The 18,370-nt window shown below is 45.6% G+C and overlaps 1 protein-coding gene and 1 pseudogene across 1 annotated transcript in view; one reads left to right on the top strand and one right to left on the bottom strand.

Moving 5' to 3' along the window:
• MAP3K4 (mitogen-activated protein kinase kinase kinase 4) overlaps window positions 1-4,894 on the bottom strand; it is a 92,759-nt gene extending 87,865 nt beyond the window's left edge. The window contains exon 1 of the mRNA XM_066616233.1: window positions 4,813-4,894. Coding sequence (XP_066472330.1) covers window positions 4,813-4,829 — 17 coding nt within the window. The 5' untranslated portion in view covers window positions 4,830-4,894. The remainder of the gene's footprint in view (window positions 1-4,812) is intronic.
• Window positions 4,895-11,916: 7,022 nt separating this feature from the next.
• LOC136637776 (5S ribosomal RNA) lies at window positions 11,917-12,032 on the top strand (annotated as a pseudogene).
• Window positions 12,033-18,370: the final 6,338 nt, after the last annotated feature.

The raw sequence follows: 18,370 nt of genomic DNA, 5'->3' as shown, positions 1-18,370 counted from the left end.
CATTTATTTGAGCCACCTGCATTATTTTAGTGAATGATTTCTCAAGGTATTTCTGTTACAGCCTGCTATCTGTGGGGTTGCCACTTTTATTTCTGCCAGAGTGACCGTCAGGAACTCAACTTCCTGCTGGGAAATTCCATTGAGTTTTTGTCATGTCACTGTTTAAGGATACCTTTCCAGCTAACAGAAGACCTGCTTCTACAAGACAGCTCAAAAAGGTTTCCATTCCTGTTCTTCTCTTTAGCAGCATGTAGAGACTGCAGCTAAATAATAAATAAGATGTTAAATTAGAATTTTAATTAAGCCTGAAGATCCTTGCTATATAATTAGTTTCTGAATAATCTCTTTAGGATCAGTTTGTTAATGTGAAATAGAGACATTTTTCTTTGGGAAGGTTTAAGGTGCGAGACGGAGCTTGCCCACTCAGAATCAACCTCACCCCTTCTTTGCCTCCTCAGATAGTTTTTTTCTGGTGCTGTCATTGCACTAGCATGCATTAAGAAGTCGTCTCCTGATATTAATGTACTATAGAAGATGTTTATTTCATTTACAGCACAAGTCTATGCTTGTCTACTCAGAAGTAAGTCCCATTATTTTCAGGAAAGTGTGCATAATACTGCAACCTTAGTCCATATTATGGCTGATGTAAAGTAAACTACTTTCTAGGCAGGCCCAGTACAAAGTTCTGCAGTACCTTGCAAAAGGGTGGGAGAGAACCACCTAGTCTAACTATGAAAAGTCCCCTGCTCCACCCCAAATAGAATTTACAGAAATAAGGTAATAGTATTGGTAGGCATCCAGTGTCTGAACATCTCCCTTGCACAATGCACATTGGAAAGTCAAAGGCTTTCAGGTAGGGGACCTGGATCATCACCGAGATTCGATTTTTGTTCCTAGAGAGGAAGTTGGCTAGAAGCATCTAATGCAGGGGAAGAGGAAATCATAGATAGAAGAGAAAATTCAAGTTCCATCCCAGAAAGGCAATCCAGGCATATGAGGAAGGAGGTGAGATTGGCAGGGCAGGCTCTGCTGCGGGGTGTCTACTGCTCTACCCAGAAGTGTATCTCAAAATGTGAAAGTGACATTGTCATCAACCACCTTGGTCCATGATATATGCAAAACTTTATCAGAAACCATGTGCAATTTATTTTCTGTGAATGGAAATATACCCAAGGTAGAGTTTTCACCCTGTGATATTGACTGAAGGATACTAGTTTGGCTATATCTTCCATGCAGAAGGGCTCTTTTGTTTTCTTGCACTCAGTGTGACCCTGAGAGGTGCTAATTGTTGTTTAACAACTGTATCATCAATGATTAACCACAAGAGACAGTCGGTCTGCATTTCAGGAGACCTAATCTGCATTTCTAAGCCTCAGGGGCTTTGTAAAGACATAAGTACCTTAAGAACCTTTGAAGGAGCCAAATCAAATTTTTTGTTCAGCCCTGCACGCTAGCAGACAGTCTTGCAGATACAGTCTACATTTCTTAGAAAGGCAACAAAGGCTTCACCCAAGGAAAACAAGGACTTCTTCAGGTAGAATTGCTTTGTGCAGTCCTATGGGACAAATTCTGTCAACTGCAAAGCAGGGAGCTTTGACACTAGTGCTCAACAAGTCATCTTTTTGGTTTCACAATGAACAGGCTGCCTCTAGTCAAACTTATGCAGCCTTGTTTACTGAGTGACAATAGTCATTTCGAGCTTAAAAGAAATATTTTTTTTCCTCATGTGTTAGTATCTGAAGTCTACCCAATTTGTATAAGAAACAGGTGAATTTTTTTTTTCTACACCTATTTCCATGCACAGGTCTTCTCCAAGTCAAACGCACAACACAAAATCCCCAATCCTGACTTAGAGGTGATTTTCCAACCTCAAAAAAATATTTGCGGTTACAAAACTACCCCAAGGACAAGGGATGTCTGTGTTTTCCTGATTCAGTTTGAACATAACAGAAGATGAGGGAAGTAAAGAATGGTAAACAATATTGCTTACTTTTACCATGCTGTGCACATGTGTGTACTATTTTGGGGGGAGAAGCCATCTGTGGAGACTTGCAGAAACGAGGAGCTGGGCACAGTTTTTTGTATTGCCATGCTGCAGTGATAGAGAATGCTGCCATGTGCAACTTTTCATTCCTGGGCAACTCGTAATGGTACCGAAGGCTTTACAGAGTCTGAGCATGGCAATTCTATTCAAAACTGGGTCTCGCTCTAACACACCCATTGTCATCCATTATTGTTAGACTACTCGCCATACTGTTTCTGCGATAGCTCACCATTCCTGTGATCCATATGCAACTTGGGGCCCAATCCTATCCAACTTCCCAGAGCTGATGTAACCACACTGGTCCCTCCATGACCACCCGCTCAGAGCAGGATGGAGCGCTTGCCCCATTGGCATGGGTGCATCAGTGCTATAAAGTTGGATGTGACTGGGCCCTTAAGCTAGCAGACTTTCCTTTCAATTACCTCATGCCTGATACTGAGAGCAAACCAATTGCTGTACCAACATTAAACCATGAAGCTACTATGTCCAGCACTGGGGAATTAGTCCCTTTCACCCAAATGTGCTAAAAATTAAATGCAATGCCAATCACATTTAGTAGGTGAGCATATGATTCCCATGCACAGCAGTGGCTACCCTGGGGCAAACTTATAGTTAAGATCTTAGCAGGCCTGCTGCCTCTCCTCTTCCCTTGCTACTTCAGTTATCTTGGTGACTGCTCTGTGTATTGACTCAAAGGGAGCAATTGAACAATCCCTTCCTCCAAATGCTAGCTGCCCAGTTCTTGCAACAACCTGAGGGCAGGAGAACCCTCAGCCTTTGTACAACCTCCAGGCTGTCTGAGTTCATGAACCTCCCTCCTACATTCTCCCTAGGGGTTCCTGAACTGCTGGTAGAGAACCCTAGGGCCAAAACACATCATTTTAAATACACATGTTGATTCTGAAGTTTAGCTTTTCTTTCTTAATTTTTTTTTTTTGGGGGGGGGGTCAATAGTGTGCATGAAAGCAAGCAAACCAAACTGCAGTCATGGCAAGGCAAAGTGTTACAGCTGCTGTCCCACTGTGACTCTGATCCAGTTCATCCACCCTTAAAGAAGCTACTGGGTAGCAGCAGCACAAAACTGCAGGCTCATCAAATGCATTCAAAACAAAATGTGTTTTGACCCTAAGAGCTGCAGCACTGCTGGGGTAATGAGATCTACTGTCAGCATAGGGGCTCTGGGACCAATTATGAACCAGGAGGTTCGTGTTCATATGAAGCTGCCTTATATGGAATCAACTAATTGGTCCACCTACATCGGTATTCTCTACCCAGACTGGCACCACTACTCCAGGGCTTCAGACAGGAATTTTTCCTCTGCCCCACCTGGAGATGCCAAGGATTGAAACTGGCACCTTCTGCATGCAAAACAGGTGTTTCTGCCTGTTCTATGAACCCACTGTGTGGAATTAGGCAAGCAGGGCTTGCACTCTCTCTCTCTTTCTCCCCCCTCCCTGTCTGTCACATGGAGAGTTATTACTGACCTACCTTACACATCCCAAGGGGGCAGCCATGTGGCTCTGCTAAAACTAAAATGATGAGTCGTGCAGCAGCACCTTAACAACTAACCAATTTATTTCTGCATCTGCTCCTGTGGACTTCATCAGATGCACGAAGTGAAATCCTCAGTGGGCAGGTGCACACAGCGGTTGTGAAGATTGCTGGACAAACAAAGCACTTTGAACACTCATACAGGTCAACCTTTGCAACCATCTGTTTTGCAGTCCATTGCTAGAATACTGCAAGTCCAGAAATGGTTGAGATGCATACAGACCCAGCATCTCCTTTTCTAATGGCCAAAGCCAGGCCACCATGCAACTATCCATCCGTCTGAGAAAAGCCAACTGACATTCCTTTGTTCTTAGAATACTCCAGGCAGCTGACTAATGTTCTAACCTGGACAAGTAAGAACTTATTCAATTTTAATGTGATTTAATGTTGTTTAAGACCAGCCCTGGTTTGGGCTTGAAAACTGGCAACATTTTCTTGCAGAACCAAGGCATGTACATGTATCTCAGTTCTCACACTACAGGACATCCACGTACAGGATCTACCAGGAGGCCTCAATCCCATGCGCATTTACTTGGAGTCCTACTTAAACCAGTAGAACCATGCATTAAGACCAACTGAAACCCAGTTTGATCTATAAGATCAAGCTGCAAAACTACTCACACTTACTTAGGAATAAGCCCCACTGGACTTAATAAGCCCCACAGAGGATTGCGCTGTGCAGCTGATTGCACAGCACAATCCCACAAAAGATGTCCTCTCATCTATTCAAAATTGCTGGACTCCCAACACTTTTCAGGCTGGTTACAAGCAAAATCAGGATGTCACGTTTTACAGCAGAAGTAGTTTACTTTGCAAAAGCAGAGAGAAGGGTGTTAGTCTGTGGCAGCAAAAACAATGACAAATCTTGCACACCGACCAATGTGTAACTGGATGAGATTGGCCCATCTGCTGAAGTGGATCCCTGCCAGCTGATGTTACAGTGCACCTTGGCTCAGAAGTCCTATACTGCTGAATAAAGTGTGTGCAGCCCTGGGTACCCACAGTTACCTGGGAGTAAGCCCCACTGAACACAAGGAGAGTCGTTTCCCAGCACAGATGCAAAGGATGGAGCTGGTACAGCTCCAGCCTGTGCCCGCCTACTCAGAAGTAAGCCCTGCCTAGCGCAGTGGGGCTCAGGCCCCCAGGCCAGTGGGCGAGGACTGCAGCAGCCCCAGCCCCAGCTCCCAGAGCAAGCCAAAGAAAGGGGATGTCCTTACTGGCGCTGGGCTGTCATCCAGTCTCCCGCAAAAGATCAGAAAGGCCGGCCGGACAAGAGAGCGCTGCTGCCAAGGCTACTCCCATCGCCTTCCAGCTTGGGAGCCCTGGAGAACAATGGGGGTGGTGGGTGGCTCCCAGGCTGCCTCCGCGGGAGCGCCAGCGCCGGCAGCCGAGAGCAGGGCGCAATCACGCCGCCCAGCAGCAGCACCTCCTTCCTCCGGGTCCATCCCGGCCAACTGGAGCGGCTACGGCCTCTTCCTTCCGGCGTGGCTGGAAGCGGCAGGCGCGGAGGCTTGCGAGGGTCTGCAGCGCAGCATCGGGCTGAGCTTCGATGCCGCGCGCGCCACCAAGCCCCGGAGCATCTCCGCGGCTGCGGGCTCTCGGCGGCTTTGGACACGTGCGCTGCTCACTGTTGCCCTCTGCCGAGCGCCGTGGGCACTGCAGGGCTTTTCAAGCATGCGGGGGGAGCAGCTGGAGAGCAGAGGCGAACCCACAACCCTCCCTTGCCCTGGCGCCCCCGCGGGGAATTGAGCCTCCCTAAGATCTGATTGGTCGGCAGCTCCAGCGGTGTTTCCGATGGGAAGGCCCCCCCCCCCCCCAATTTAGGCTGCGATCCTATATGCCACTGTTTCTCAAACTATGGGTAGTGAGCTAATTTCAGGTGGGTCCCCATTCATGTCAATGTTTTGTTTTTAGTATATTAGACCTGATGCCAATAAGGTATGTGACTGCATTTGGGGGGATCTGTCCTTTTAACAAGCTACAACACATATGCTTCTAACATGGGGCTTACTCCTGGGTAATTGTGGATAGGCTTGCAGCCTAGGATTGTTAAAAATTTTTCCTGCTTGATGATGCCACTTCCAACCATGCCATCACTTCCAGGTTAATGACATCACTTCTGGTGGGTCCCGACAGATTGTCATTCTAAAAATTGGGTCCTGAGCTAAAAAAGTTTGAGAACCACTGATACGTGCACTTTCATGGGGGCAAGAGCCATTGAGTCTTAAGTCTCAGGACTTACTTCTGAGCGGACATGCACAGGATTACTCTGCTGATGGCATAACTTGCAAATGGCTGAGACACGTGTCACACGTCTAGCTCAATGTGGGCTCTGGAAAGAACTCTAGAGAACCAGGATGTCAGAGCAGGTGAGCTCTGTAGGGAAGGAGTTCGGATCCTGCTTTACTGACAGGTAGGCAGAGGACTGCTGCTTCACAGTGCAGGTTTTTTACACAGAGGCATCCCTGGGGAGGAGCGCTGAAGATATTCCGCAAGGCAAGGTTACAGCAGTTGTTCTACTGTTGGCAGTACAATACTTGATTCACTCTGCCTTAAAATGCTCCATCTATGGGGTGAAGGGGCAGGGCCCATGAAAGGGGGAGGTAAAGGGTGTAATTGGTACCCAGGCCCAGGATCAAAAAAGGGGCCCAGGAACCAAAGAAGGGCCCCCAGAAAGTTCCTGGGATCTTATATTTTTCTATCTTATCTGGATTCACTGCCCATGTGGGATGCTAGATGCACTGCTGCTGCTGCTACCAAAAGCCATATGTGCTGGGCCAAGGAATGCATACATAACACAGTGTTAAATCTGGAAGGAAACTGGCCTGCTAGAATAGCTCTTTGGTGTTTACTTTCCATTCTATTGTGAGCCTAAATACAAAGATGGTAAATTTCTGCAAGGATTTTCTATATTTAAAAGATTTTAGAGAGATTTAGGAGTGCATTTTGTTTTCCATTTTACTGTATGCTGCTGATGCTGCATGGACAGGTAGACCTGGGCTCTGCATTGGGGAAACCCAGTAGCCCTGGGCTCCAAAGACTCTTCCTGCTGTTTCCACCCTGCTGTTTCCCAAACATGGCAGGGGCCCAAAAGAAACTTTGTACCCCCTGATAGAATTCCTCTCTGAGGCCTTGCGACTAGCTATCCTTAGGATGATATTCTCATTTCTAAGATGTAATTTATTAGAAGGTTTTGTGACTTGGTGATTAAAATTCATAGCCTGAGTACATAAGAACATAAGAACAGCCCCACTGGATCAGGCCATAGGCCCATCTAGTCCAGCTTCCTGTATCTCACAGCGGCCCACCAAATGCCCCAGGGAGCACACCAGATAACAAGAGACCTCATCCTGGTGCCCTCCCCTACATCTGGCATTCTGACTTAACCCATTTCTAAAATCAGGAGGTTGCGCATACACATCATGGCTTGTACCCCATAATGGATTTTTCCTCCAGAAACTTGTCCAATCCCCTTTTAAAGGTGTCTAGGCTAGACGCCAGCACCACATCCTGTGGCAAGGAGTTCCACAGACCAACCACACGCTGAGTAAAGAAATATTTTCTTTTGTGTGTCCTAACCCGCCCAACACTCAATTTTAGTGGATGTCCCCTGGTTCTGGTATTATGTGAGAGTGTAAAGAGCATCTCCCCATCCAGTCCTGCATAATTTTGTATGTCTCAATCATGTTCCCCCTCAAGCGTCTCTTTTCTAGGCTGAAGAGGCCCAAACGCCGTAGCCTTTCCTCATAAGGAAGGTGCCCCAGCCCCGTAATCATCTTAGTCGCTCTCTTTTGCACCTTTTCCATTTCCACTATGTCTTTCTTGAGATGCGGCGACCAGAACTGGACACAATACTCCAGGTGTGGCCTTACCATCAATTTGTACAACGGCATTATAATACTAGCCGTTTTGTTCTCAATACCCTTCCTAATGATCCCAAGCATAGAATTGGCCTTCTTCACTGCCGCCGCACATTGGGTCGACACTTTCATCGACCTGTCCACCACCACCCCAAGATCTCTCTCCTGATCTGTCACAGACAGCTCAGACCCCATCAGCCTATATCTAAAGTTTTGATTTTTTGCCCCAATGTGCATGACTTTAAACTTGCTGACATTGAAGCGCATCTGCCATTTTGCTGCCCATTCTGCCAGTCTGGAGAGATCCTTCTGGAGCTCCTCACAATCACTTCTGGTCTTTACCACTCGGAAAAGTTTGGTGTCGTCTGCAAACTTAGCCACTTCACTGCTCAACCCTGTCTCCAGGTCATTTATGAAGAGGTTGAAAAGCACCGGTCCCAGGACAGATCCTTGGGGCACACCGCTTTTCACCTCTCTCCATTGTGAAAATTGCCCATTGACACCCACTCTCTGTTTCCTGGCCTCCAACCAGTTCTCAATCCACGAGCGGACCTGTCCTCTAATTCCCTGACTGTGGAGTTTTTTCAGTAGCCTTTGGTGAGGGACCGTGTCAAACGCCTTCTGAAAGTCCAGATATATAATGTCCACAGGTTCTCCCGCATCCACATGCCTGTTGACCTTTTCAAAGAATTCTATAAGGTTGGTGAGGCAAGACTTACCCTTACAGAAGCCATGCTGACTCTCCCTCAGCAAGGCCTGTTTGTCTATGTGTTTTGAGATCCTATCTTTGATGAGGCATTCCACCATCTTACCCGATATGGATGTTAGGCTGACTGGCCTATAGTTTCCCGGGTCCCCCCTCTTTCCCTTTTTAAAAATAGGCGTGACATTTGCTATCCTCCAATCTTCTGGCACCGTGGCTGTTTTGAGGGACAAGTTGCATACCTTAATCAAGAGGTCTGCAACTTCATTCTTCAATTCCTTAATAACAAAACAAGGGGCCAATCCTACCCAACTTTCCAGTGCTAATGCAGCCCTGAGGGAACAGATATTCCCTTTGAGGGGGGTCTCCATGACAGAATGTGGTGCATGCCCCATTGGAATGACTGCATCAGCACCAGAAAGTTGGTTTGATGTGGGACCATGAAATATAGTGATTCATTTTTTGGGCCCGAGCTGATTCAGCACCTGAGGCAGTGCCAAAGTGAGCTGCCTCCCCATATCCACACCACTCCACTTGCCATCACCCACCTTCTTTCTCATCCCCCTCTGGGTGCTACTCATCGTCATTGTTGCCTTCTTCCCCAAGCTGAAAAGAAAAGCAAGTTCATGAGAGGCAAGGAGAGCTGGCATAGTGCAGCCCCCGGGAGACACTCTAGGCCAGTGCCTTCTCTTTTCTCCAAACACCCGCTAGAGAAGCAGGAAAAGGATATTGGAGAAAGTGACTGTGCCAGGTTGATCTTCTCTTTTGGCCTGACTGAGAAAAAGGGCAAAGCAGGTGCCCAACCTAGAGGTTGCTTGCAGGGAAGAAGAAAGTGGCAGCAGCAGAGCAATTATGTTTCAGTGGGAGTGATTAGAACAGGGACCCAGCACAGAAAGCCCCTATGTTCATCTCCGGCCCTACTGCAGCAGTGCTGGGGGAGAAGGTGAGTTGCCACGACTCTGATCCTCTCCATCATAGTGAGCAAGAGGGAGATTGGAACGCAGGATGAAGCAGTGGGGAGGGGGGGCAAACAGGCACTCCCGGCAATTCTCTACCATCCCCAGCCTGCTTGAAATGAGTGCTTCAGTCAGCTTCATAACTGCACTAGCCCCAAGTCTCCTATTCAGCTACTGGCAGCCATGTATACACCCACTTGGGATTTAGATGTGTCACTCTCTGGAATACATTAAAAAAAATGTTACTTCTCCATATCCAAAGGGCACCTAAGGAGTTGGGCAATTAATTATTGTATTCTGAATGCCTGCCAGTTAAAATGAATTTGCAGCAACATGTCTGGGGACCACTGCATGATAACTGGAAATGCACTCGCTGCCACAGTTAAAGCTTCAAACGTGTGTGTTTAGAACTGCTGTTTTACAACAGTGTACATGTTTCCCCACAGAAATTCTCTCAGTATAAGAAAGCCTTTTCTTGGCACAGGCAAGCCCTGTTTTGCCTCCACTCACACACATCCTGTTCACCTTCTGTCTGTCTCATGCACTGGTGCCAGCCAAGCTGCTCCTCTTTGAAGTCTCTCCTGCCAATGCTGTTCACAGCACCTGCTGTCTCAGTGCACCAGTCTGGCTTTCAAACAAAATTGCACCCCGGCTCCCAAACCCAAGATTAAGCTGCAATAACATTAAACCTTCCAAATAAGAAATAAAATGATTAAATATTGGGGGAAATATGTGCGTGAAGCTGGTAGCTGACACTGAATTAAGCTGTCGCTGGGGAGCCATGGTAATTGGGAGAGAGGGAGAAGTGGTTCTGGTGGTTGGACTTAAACCTGGAAGATCCAAGTTCAAACCCTCACTCATCCATGAAACTTCCTAAGTGACCTTGGGCCAGTCACTATCTGTCAGCCTCACCTACCTCACAGGGTTGTTGTGAGGACAAAGGGAGGGAAGGAACTATGTGCACCAGCCTAAGCTTTTTGGAAGAGGGGCAGTACAAAAATGTGGTGAATAAATAAAAAGGCTTTCCCCAGATCTGCCTCTATACCAGTGTAAAACTCCATAGTCTCCAGCATCACCATAAGGACAAAGGCAGGCGGAGAGAGATCATCCTCAAAAGCCTCCCTCCCAGTTAAGTGACACATTCCCAACAACTCTGTCACTCATCATAGCCCAGGGTCTCTGAGAACTAGCAAGGCTCTGATTAAGTTGAAACAACCACAAGCAGGCAGCAAGTTAAAACATAAAAAAGAGTTTATTACAACTACAAGAAGTGGGTGGAGGGGCTGAATAATGCAAGGAGGAAAAACTAAAACAAGCAGACTTGGAAAATAGCTTGGGCGTTGGCAGTGCCCAGATGTGGATCTTAGCAAAAACACACCAGGAGGCAATTACAGGCAAAGTAATTAACCTAATACATCTGATCATCACTGTTTCCTATGTGGTGCTGACTCCAATGAAAGAGTCCATCTCTCTGACCCCAGGAGGTGGGTGAGGGCTTTGCTGCAGACTAGCTTTCTTTGTTTGGGCATCCAGTCAGTAGCTGCAGACCAGTGTTAGCAGGTGAACAAACTAGGGCTATTGCTGCTATCCTGGCTGGACCCAGATGAAGAGGAAGGCAAATTCACAAAAAGACCTGTCCACTGTGCCATGTGGTCCTTCTACAATAGTGCTGATTTCAAAGTATCACAGAGAAGCCTCTTTCTTATTTAATTTATGGGGAGATATTCCTTAAAGGAGACTGATAGGAATAAAGCAGGAAGCAAGTGGAGTTCATTCAGCACAGGAGAGTATTGGAGCCCAATCCTGAGCTGCCCATTCTGCCGGGACTGCCACAGTGCTGAAACAACTGCTGTAGCATCCTGTGTGCAACAGGGCTGCCACCAGTGGCTCCTTGGGAAAAGGGGACTTTTGTCCCCTTCCCCCAGGGAAGGGAAGTAGGCCTGCAATGGGACTACTTGATTCTGTGGCAGCCCTTGGCAGCCCATAGAATCAAGAGCCTCTGTTGGGTCATCTAGCCTGACATGGAGCTCAGGAACCAGTGGAGCTGAGCTCCACCAGTCCTGCCTCCCTTCCACCCCACTCCCTCCCCTCAGAACACCTCCTCCCCATCTCTCCCCACATGCCCACCTGCCTCTCTGCCGCCTGGCGGTTCAGGCAACTGCGGTGTGGCAGAGCACCAGTGTTCCACCGGTGTTAAGGGCTTGCAAACGTGCTTTATGGCACATTTGTGACCATAAACTGCAGGCCAGCATAAACTGGCCAGCATAAACTGGCAACCACTGTTTAGGACTGGGCTGTAGACAGGGATCTTTCTCAACCCTACATGGAAATGCCTGGGACTGAACCTGGGACTTTGGCAAGCAAAACAGGTATTCTTCTAGCTACAGTCCCTCCCAATCTGCTCACTCAGAAGTTTCATGGGTGTTAGCCTGAGAATTTGAAAGGGAACACTTCCCTGCATCTGTTACCATGTTTTCCCAAAGTATTGTACCTTTGCAAAAAAGAATCTTTTCTATATTTTGAATATACCCATCTGTCTTTGCTCGACATTAATAATAGTGACATACTGCTTTTCACCAGCACAAAGTTCTATATATACCAAGAACGATATATACAGTTCACAGAGTGGTTTACATAAAGGAAACATCTGACCTAGAAGAAGAACAATGTGAAATGACATTTGGTGTGCACCAAATACAGAAATGCTGCAGTTACCTGGGAAACAGTAACTGCTAAACAACATGCAGCAATAATGGGTCATGCAACAGTCTGAGATCCATACAAGAGGTAGTTTTTCCAGCAGCCAATTGCATTACCCTGCACATGCCCGATCTCGTCTGATCTCAGAAGCTAAGCAGGGTCAGGCCTGGTTAGTACTTGGATGGGAGACCGCCTGGGAATACCGGGTGCTGTAGGCTTATATACCATAGTCTTTCGAGACTGAAGGTTGCCAACCAATGTCAGACAGCAGATTTGGAGGAGTGGATACCTTTCTCCTGAACCCAGCTCCCATATTTGCAAATGAATGGCTTCATTTGACATTTTTGCTTCTGATTCAAACATATCTGACCTTAGCATTGATGTGACTTGAAGGAAGTATCAAGATCATGTTCCATTTTTTCCCTACCAACGAGATCAAATTAGGGAGTAATTCACACAAATGAGATGTATGAATAAGGTGTGTGAAGCAGATGAGATGGCAAAACTTTTGGGCCTACTCACTTCAGATGTAGGTAGAGGATCTCATTATTGAATTTTTGTGCCATAGAAAACTATTTTCTTCCTGTATATAGAAAGCTAAAAGCCATGAAATAAGTTCTAGCCTAACCTTTTCCTGTTGTGCTAGTTTTGAATGTGCAACAATTATTTTTTCCACTCCAGGAACAGTTGTTTTTTTTCTTGGCTACCCTACTTTCAGTGAGAAGACTGTGGAAAACAGGCCACTTGGAAATTCATGTTGGTGCATGCCCTGCATTTAGCCAAAAGGATAATGACAAATACATTCTGTCATTTGAACACTCTGGCGGATATGAGGCAAATATTACTCACAAATGATCCGTTCACATACATACTATTAATCATGAACATGACAACCATCATTTAAGCATCTTTCTGTTGACCTTCACTTATTGTATGACTGAGAACCCCAAATGGTAAGTACTTAATACCAAGCAAGAAATCAAAAGCCTCAATTCCTTCTGTGCTCTTTTACCATGTTAATTTTAGTTGGATAGCATTTCTTTCCATTACATCAAATTGCATGAGATACTGAGGAAGAAAGAGCAGCAAGATTGGCCAGCAATCAACACTAGAGAATGAAAAGGTCAAGTGAAAACTGGCCTCTTTGTTGTCATGGATAAATAATGTCAGAAATGGGGCAACCGTAAGTGGCAGACCTCAGCACAAATGAAAAGTTGTACCCATTCTTTCTTTCTTTCTTTCTTTCTTTCTTTCTTTCTTTCTTTCTTTCTTTCTTTCTTTCTTTCTTTCTTTCTTTCTTTCTTTCTTTCTTTCTTTCTTTCTTTCTTTATTGCAGCTTTTGCATTTGCAGAGTAAGATTGAAATTTTTTTCTTCTGCTCATTTGAACCACCATAGGTCATCATTTATCATCAGTGGCGTTGCTAGGGGGATGCAGGGGGTGCAGGCCGTACCAGGTGAGGCACACGGGCGGGGGGTCACACACTAAAATCAAAGTTTTTAGGAATAATACATTCATGTTGTATACCATTCAATGTGGAATTTACAGCTGAATGCGATGGAAAAACTGGAGTGAAATTTCTCCATTCTATCAAAAGTTATGGCCGAAAAACCCCAGAAAACAAAAACGCATGGAGCCCTATGGAAAGTGAAACTGAACCATATTGTGCAGTTACTCGTGAGTAGGTGAACTTGCCTTAGTCCATTGGAAAGGGCAGGCTGAGAGAAATCCAATGACACCAGAATGGTCCTGATCTGATTAACGCACCCCCAAAAAACACCCGAGAAGAAAGTCCCTGCCTCCAAGCTGATGAATGTATTGAGCCCTATAGAAAGCAAAACTACGGGCAAAATCCTAATCCCTTATGTCAGTGCTGGAAAGCATTGACATAAGAGCAATGCAGCTCTGAGGTAAGGGAACAAACATTCCCTTACTTTGAGGAGGCCTCCATGAGTGACACCCAACTGTAGGTTGCAGCACATGTCCCATTGGCACCGCTATGCCAGTGCTGGAAAGCACTGACAAAAGGGGTTAGGATTGTGCCACACAGCCACATTTAATCACAAGTAAGCAACCATGCCTTGAATTGTGGTCAGATCAGGCAAAGTGGAATGTGGGACCATCAGAATCATCCCAATCTGATGAATGTGGAGCTCAACAAATGCTCCAGAAGGCAGTCCCCCGTCCCCCCCATAAGAAGAATAAAACATGTTTCAGCTAGTAAGGTGAATTTATTTTTCTTTTTTAGACTTGCAAAGCCTGGTGGATCCTGACAGTGATCTGGTTTAAACAAAAGAACTTAAATTGAACTGGGACCTGGGTAGGGTTGAAAAACTTACTAATATTTGGGGGGCGAGTATTGCAGGCATGCTACAGAGAAAATTCACTTGGTGGAACAGGGCTGGCTTCCCTATTTGTTTTATGTTAATTTAATTACACAGGCCAACCCACATTTTGCTTCCTTAAACGTTACACCAATTCCTGGGTATATTTGCGGTGCTGATTCTAAAAATGGCATCCATTTTGTCCTATCACGTCTAGTTTTGGTGACACAGCATAGCCTCTTTAGTGAATGGTTCAAGCAGCTTCCTCATGAGGAAGCTGCTTGAACCATTCACTAATGAGGCTATACTGTATCTCCAAAACTAGACATGATAGGGCAAAATGGATGCCATTTTCAGAATCAGCACCCCAAATTCATATCAAACAACCATAAAGTTTGGGAAAAACTTTTCTAACCCTCAATTTTGTAGGCTTGCGCTATTCATAATTACAGCAGATCACCGTCTATAAGTCGACCCCACAGATAAGTCAAGGACAGGCTTTGAACCAACAATCATGGAATTTTCTATGACCCTCGGATAAGTCGGGGGTTAAACTTAGGGGTAGTTTAGTCTGATTTTACCCAAGGCCAGATCCTGAAAAATAACCTACCACTAATAGTTACCTAAGAACTGTAGTCTCTAATTTATTATAGTAAAAGATCATAAGATACATTTTTATTCTTTTTAAATTCTGGTCTTCACCACCTTTTTGTAAACACTATCAGAGTAAGTGCACTGTAAACTACATACCAGTAAAACAGTGGCTCCCAACCTGGTATTCATGTATTCCCAGGGACACTCAACAGGACCTTTAGGGGTACTTGAAGAAGAATGGACTAATGGCAGAAAAAGGCAGGCTGTGCTCCAGAACGCCTTGCAAGGCAGGAAGGGAGGTAGCTAGTTGGCTGTGAAAGCCCCACCAATAGCTAGTTTTTGGTCATCAATTCATTTATGAACCAGTGATTGAAAACCAGCACAGTAAAAAAGCTGAAACATAATATGAAAATTTCTCAGCACACTTCTCGTGCAAAACAGTGCAAAGGCAGAGACTTCTGTTCCTCAAACAGATAAAAAGAGAAAACACTGTGATGAATACATGAAGTCTGGGTTTTTATAGAGAGGAGATGAGGGCTTATATTATTAATTACAAACATTTTGCTAATATGAAGGGTACAATTTATGGAAATGGGCTGCCAAGGGATATGCAAGTGAAAATGGTTGGGAACCACTGCAGGAGATCCATGAATCAAATCCACCTTTAAGGTGGACATGAGGAGAACCATGAATCAAAGACACCTTTAAGGTGTCTGGTGTGTTAAGCCAGAAGCTCTACATACGACATACAACTTATAACACATAACTGAGAGTGTGCAATTCAATTCACAGCAGAGAGATGAGATATTTGCAACCCTTTTTACTCAGAAGTAGACCCACTGCTTTCCATGGGTGTTATTCTGAAGTAATGGTGCACTGAATTGTAGCCTGGGAAGGAGGGTCCCATCCTGGTGTTTCAAAAAACAGACCTGCTTTGCAAGCATTTGCCAAGCAGAACCAGGCTGCAGCAGAAGGAAGGAGAAGAAAAGGTTAACTTTGGCTGGAATGTCCCAGGAAAGTAATTATAACAAGGAATGAGTTGCCTGCCTGAGCTGAGCAAGAGCTCAGCTGAGAAATGAAACTTTTCAGAGTTGAAAGGCTTTGCCCTCTGATTGACCTGGAGATAAGGCGAAGTAATAATTGGTGCTTGATTACATGGCAAAAATATCATATACTAAATGTGAGTATCTACATATGTGCAGTATATGTGAATATATGTAGTGACATATGTGAGTATACTATATGTGAGTACAGTGGTGCCTCGCAAGACAAATGCCTCGCACAACGAAAAACTCGCAAGACGAAGGCGTTTTGCTATTTTTTGGTGACTCGCAAAACGAATTTTAATTACCATGCTTCACAAGACGAATTTTTTTTTTTTTTTATGCTTCATGCCAGTTTATGATCACATTCACCCTAAGGAGGGGAGGATCTTCATGCCAGTTTATGCTAACATTCACCCTAAGGAGCGGGGGATCTTCATGCCAGTTTATGCTCACATTCACCCTAAGGAGCGGGGGATCTTCATGCCAGTTTATGCTCACATTCACCCTAAGGAAGGGGGAGGATCTTCATGCCAGTTTATGATCACGTTCACCCTAAGGAGCGGGAGATCTTCATGCCAGTTTATGATCACATTCACCCTAAGGAAGGGGGAGGATCTTCATGCCAGTTTATGCTCACATTCACCCTAAGGAAGGGGGAGGATCTTCATGCCAGTTTATGCTCACATTCACCGTAAGGAAGGGGGGATTTTCATGCCAGTTTATGATCACATTCACCCTAAGGAAGGGGAGGATCTTCATGCCAGTTTATGCTCACATTCACCCTAAGGAAGGGGGAGATCTTCATGCCCGTTTATGCTCACATTCACCCTAAGGAAGGGGGAGGATCTTCATGCCAGTTTATGATCACATTCACCGTAAGGAAGGGGGGATTTTCATGCCAGTTTATGATCACATTCACCCTAAGGAAGGGGAGGATCTTCATGCCAGTTTATGCTCACATTCACCCTAAGGAAGGGGGAGATCTTCATGCCCGTTTATGCTCACATCCACCCTAAGGAAGGGGGGATCTTCATGCCAGTTTATGTTCACATTCACCCTAAAGAAGGGGGGATCTTCATGCCAGTTTATGCTCACATTCACCGTAAGGAGCGGGGGATCTTCATGCCAGTTTATGATCACATTCACCCTAAGGAGCGGGGGATCTTCATGCCAGTTTATGCTCACATTCACCCTAAGGAAGGGGAGGATCTTCATGCCAGTTTATGCTCACATTCACCCTAAGGAAGTGGGGGATCTTCATGCCCGTTTATGCTCACATTCACCCTAAGGAAGGGGGGATCTTCATGCCAGTTTATGTTCACATTCACCCTAAAGAAGGGGGGATCTTCATGCCAGTTTATGCTCACATTCACCGTAAGGAGCGGGGGATCTTCATGCCAGTTTATGATCTCATTCACCCTAAGGAGCGGGGGATCTTCATGCCAGTTTATGCTCACATTCACCCTAAGGAGAGGGGGATCTTCATGCCAGTTTATGATCTCATTCACCCTAAGGAGCGGGGGATCTTCATGCCAGTTTATGCTCACATTCATGCTACGGAGCGGGGGATCTTCATGCCAGTTTATGCTCACATTCACCCTAAGGAGCGGGGGATCTTCATGCCAGTTTATGCTCACATTCACCCTAAAGAAGGGGGGATCTTCATGCCAGTTTATGATCACATTCACCCTAAGGAAGGGGGAGGATCTTCATGCCAGTTTATGATCATGTTCACCCTAAGGAGCGGGAGATCTTCATGCCAGTTTATGATCACATTCACCCTAAGGAAGGGGGAGGATCTTCATGCCAGTTTATGCTCACATTCACCCTAAGGAAGGGGAGGATCTTCATGCCAGTTTATGATCACATTCACCCAAAGGAAGGGGGAGAATCTTCATGCCAGTTTATGATCACATTCACCCTAAGGAGCGGGAGATCTTCATGCCAGTTTATGATCACATTCACCCTAAGGAGTGGGAGATCTTCATGCCAGTTTATGATCACATTCACCCTAAGGAAGGGGGGATCTTCATGCCAGTTTATGATCACATTCACCGTAAGGAAGGGGGGGATTTTCATGCCAGTTTATGATCACATTCACCCTAAGGAAGGGGAGGATCTTCATGCCAGTTTATGCTCACATTCACCCTAAGGAAGGGGGGATCTTCATGCCAGTTTATGTTCACATTCACCCTAAAGAAGCGGGGATCTTCATGCCAGTTTATGCTCACATTCACCGTAAGGAAGGGGGGGGATCTTCATGCCAGTTTATGATCACATTCACCGTAAGGAAGGGGGGGGATTTTCATGCCAGTTTATGATCACATACACCCTAAGGAGGGGAGGATCTTCATGCCAGTTTATGCTCACATTCACCCTAAGGAAGGGGGAGGAAGACAGCGAAGAAAGTGATGTCAGTGATTGTGAGCAAATGAGCTTCATAAATTCTGACTCTAGTGATGATGAGTTCTTGGGGTTTCCAGAAAACTAGAGTACTCAAACCTTTAAGTCTCTCCACTTGTTAATGACAGTGATAATGGTTCTTAATGCCACTGTTGACTGCTGTTCACTTTACATGGAGCGAAAAATACGG

The sequence above is a fragment of the Tiliqua scincoides genome, chromosome 1 (assembly GCF_035046505.1).
Source record: "Tiliqua scincoides isolate rTilSci1 chromosome 1, rTilSci1.hap2, whole genome shotgun sequence".
In the NCBI taxonomy this organism is placed as follows: Eukaryota; Metazoa; Chordata; class Lepidosauria; order Squamata; family Scincidae; genus Tiliqua; species Tiliqua scincoides.
The sequence above is the reverse complement of the archived record's forward strand: the minus strand, read 5'-3'. Positions and strand labels throughout refer to the sequence as shown.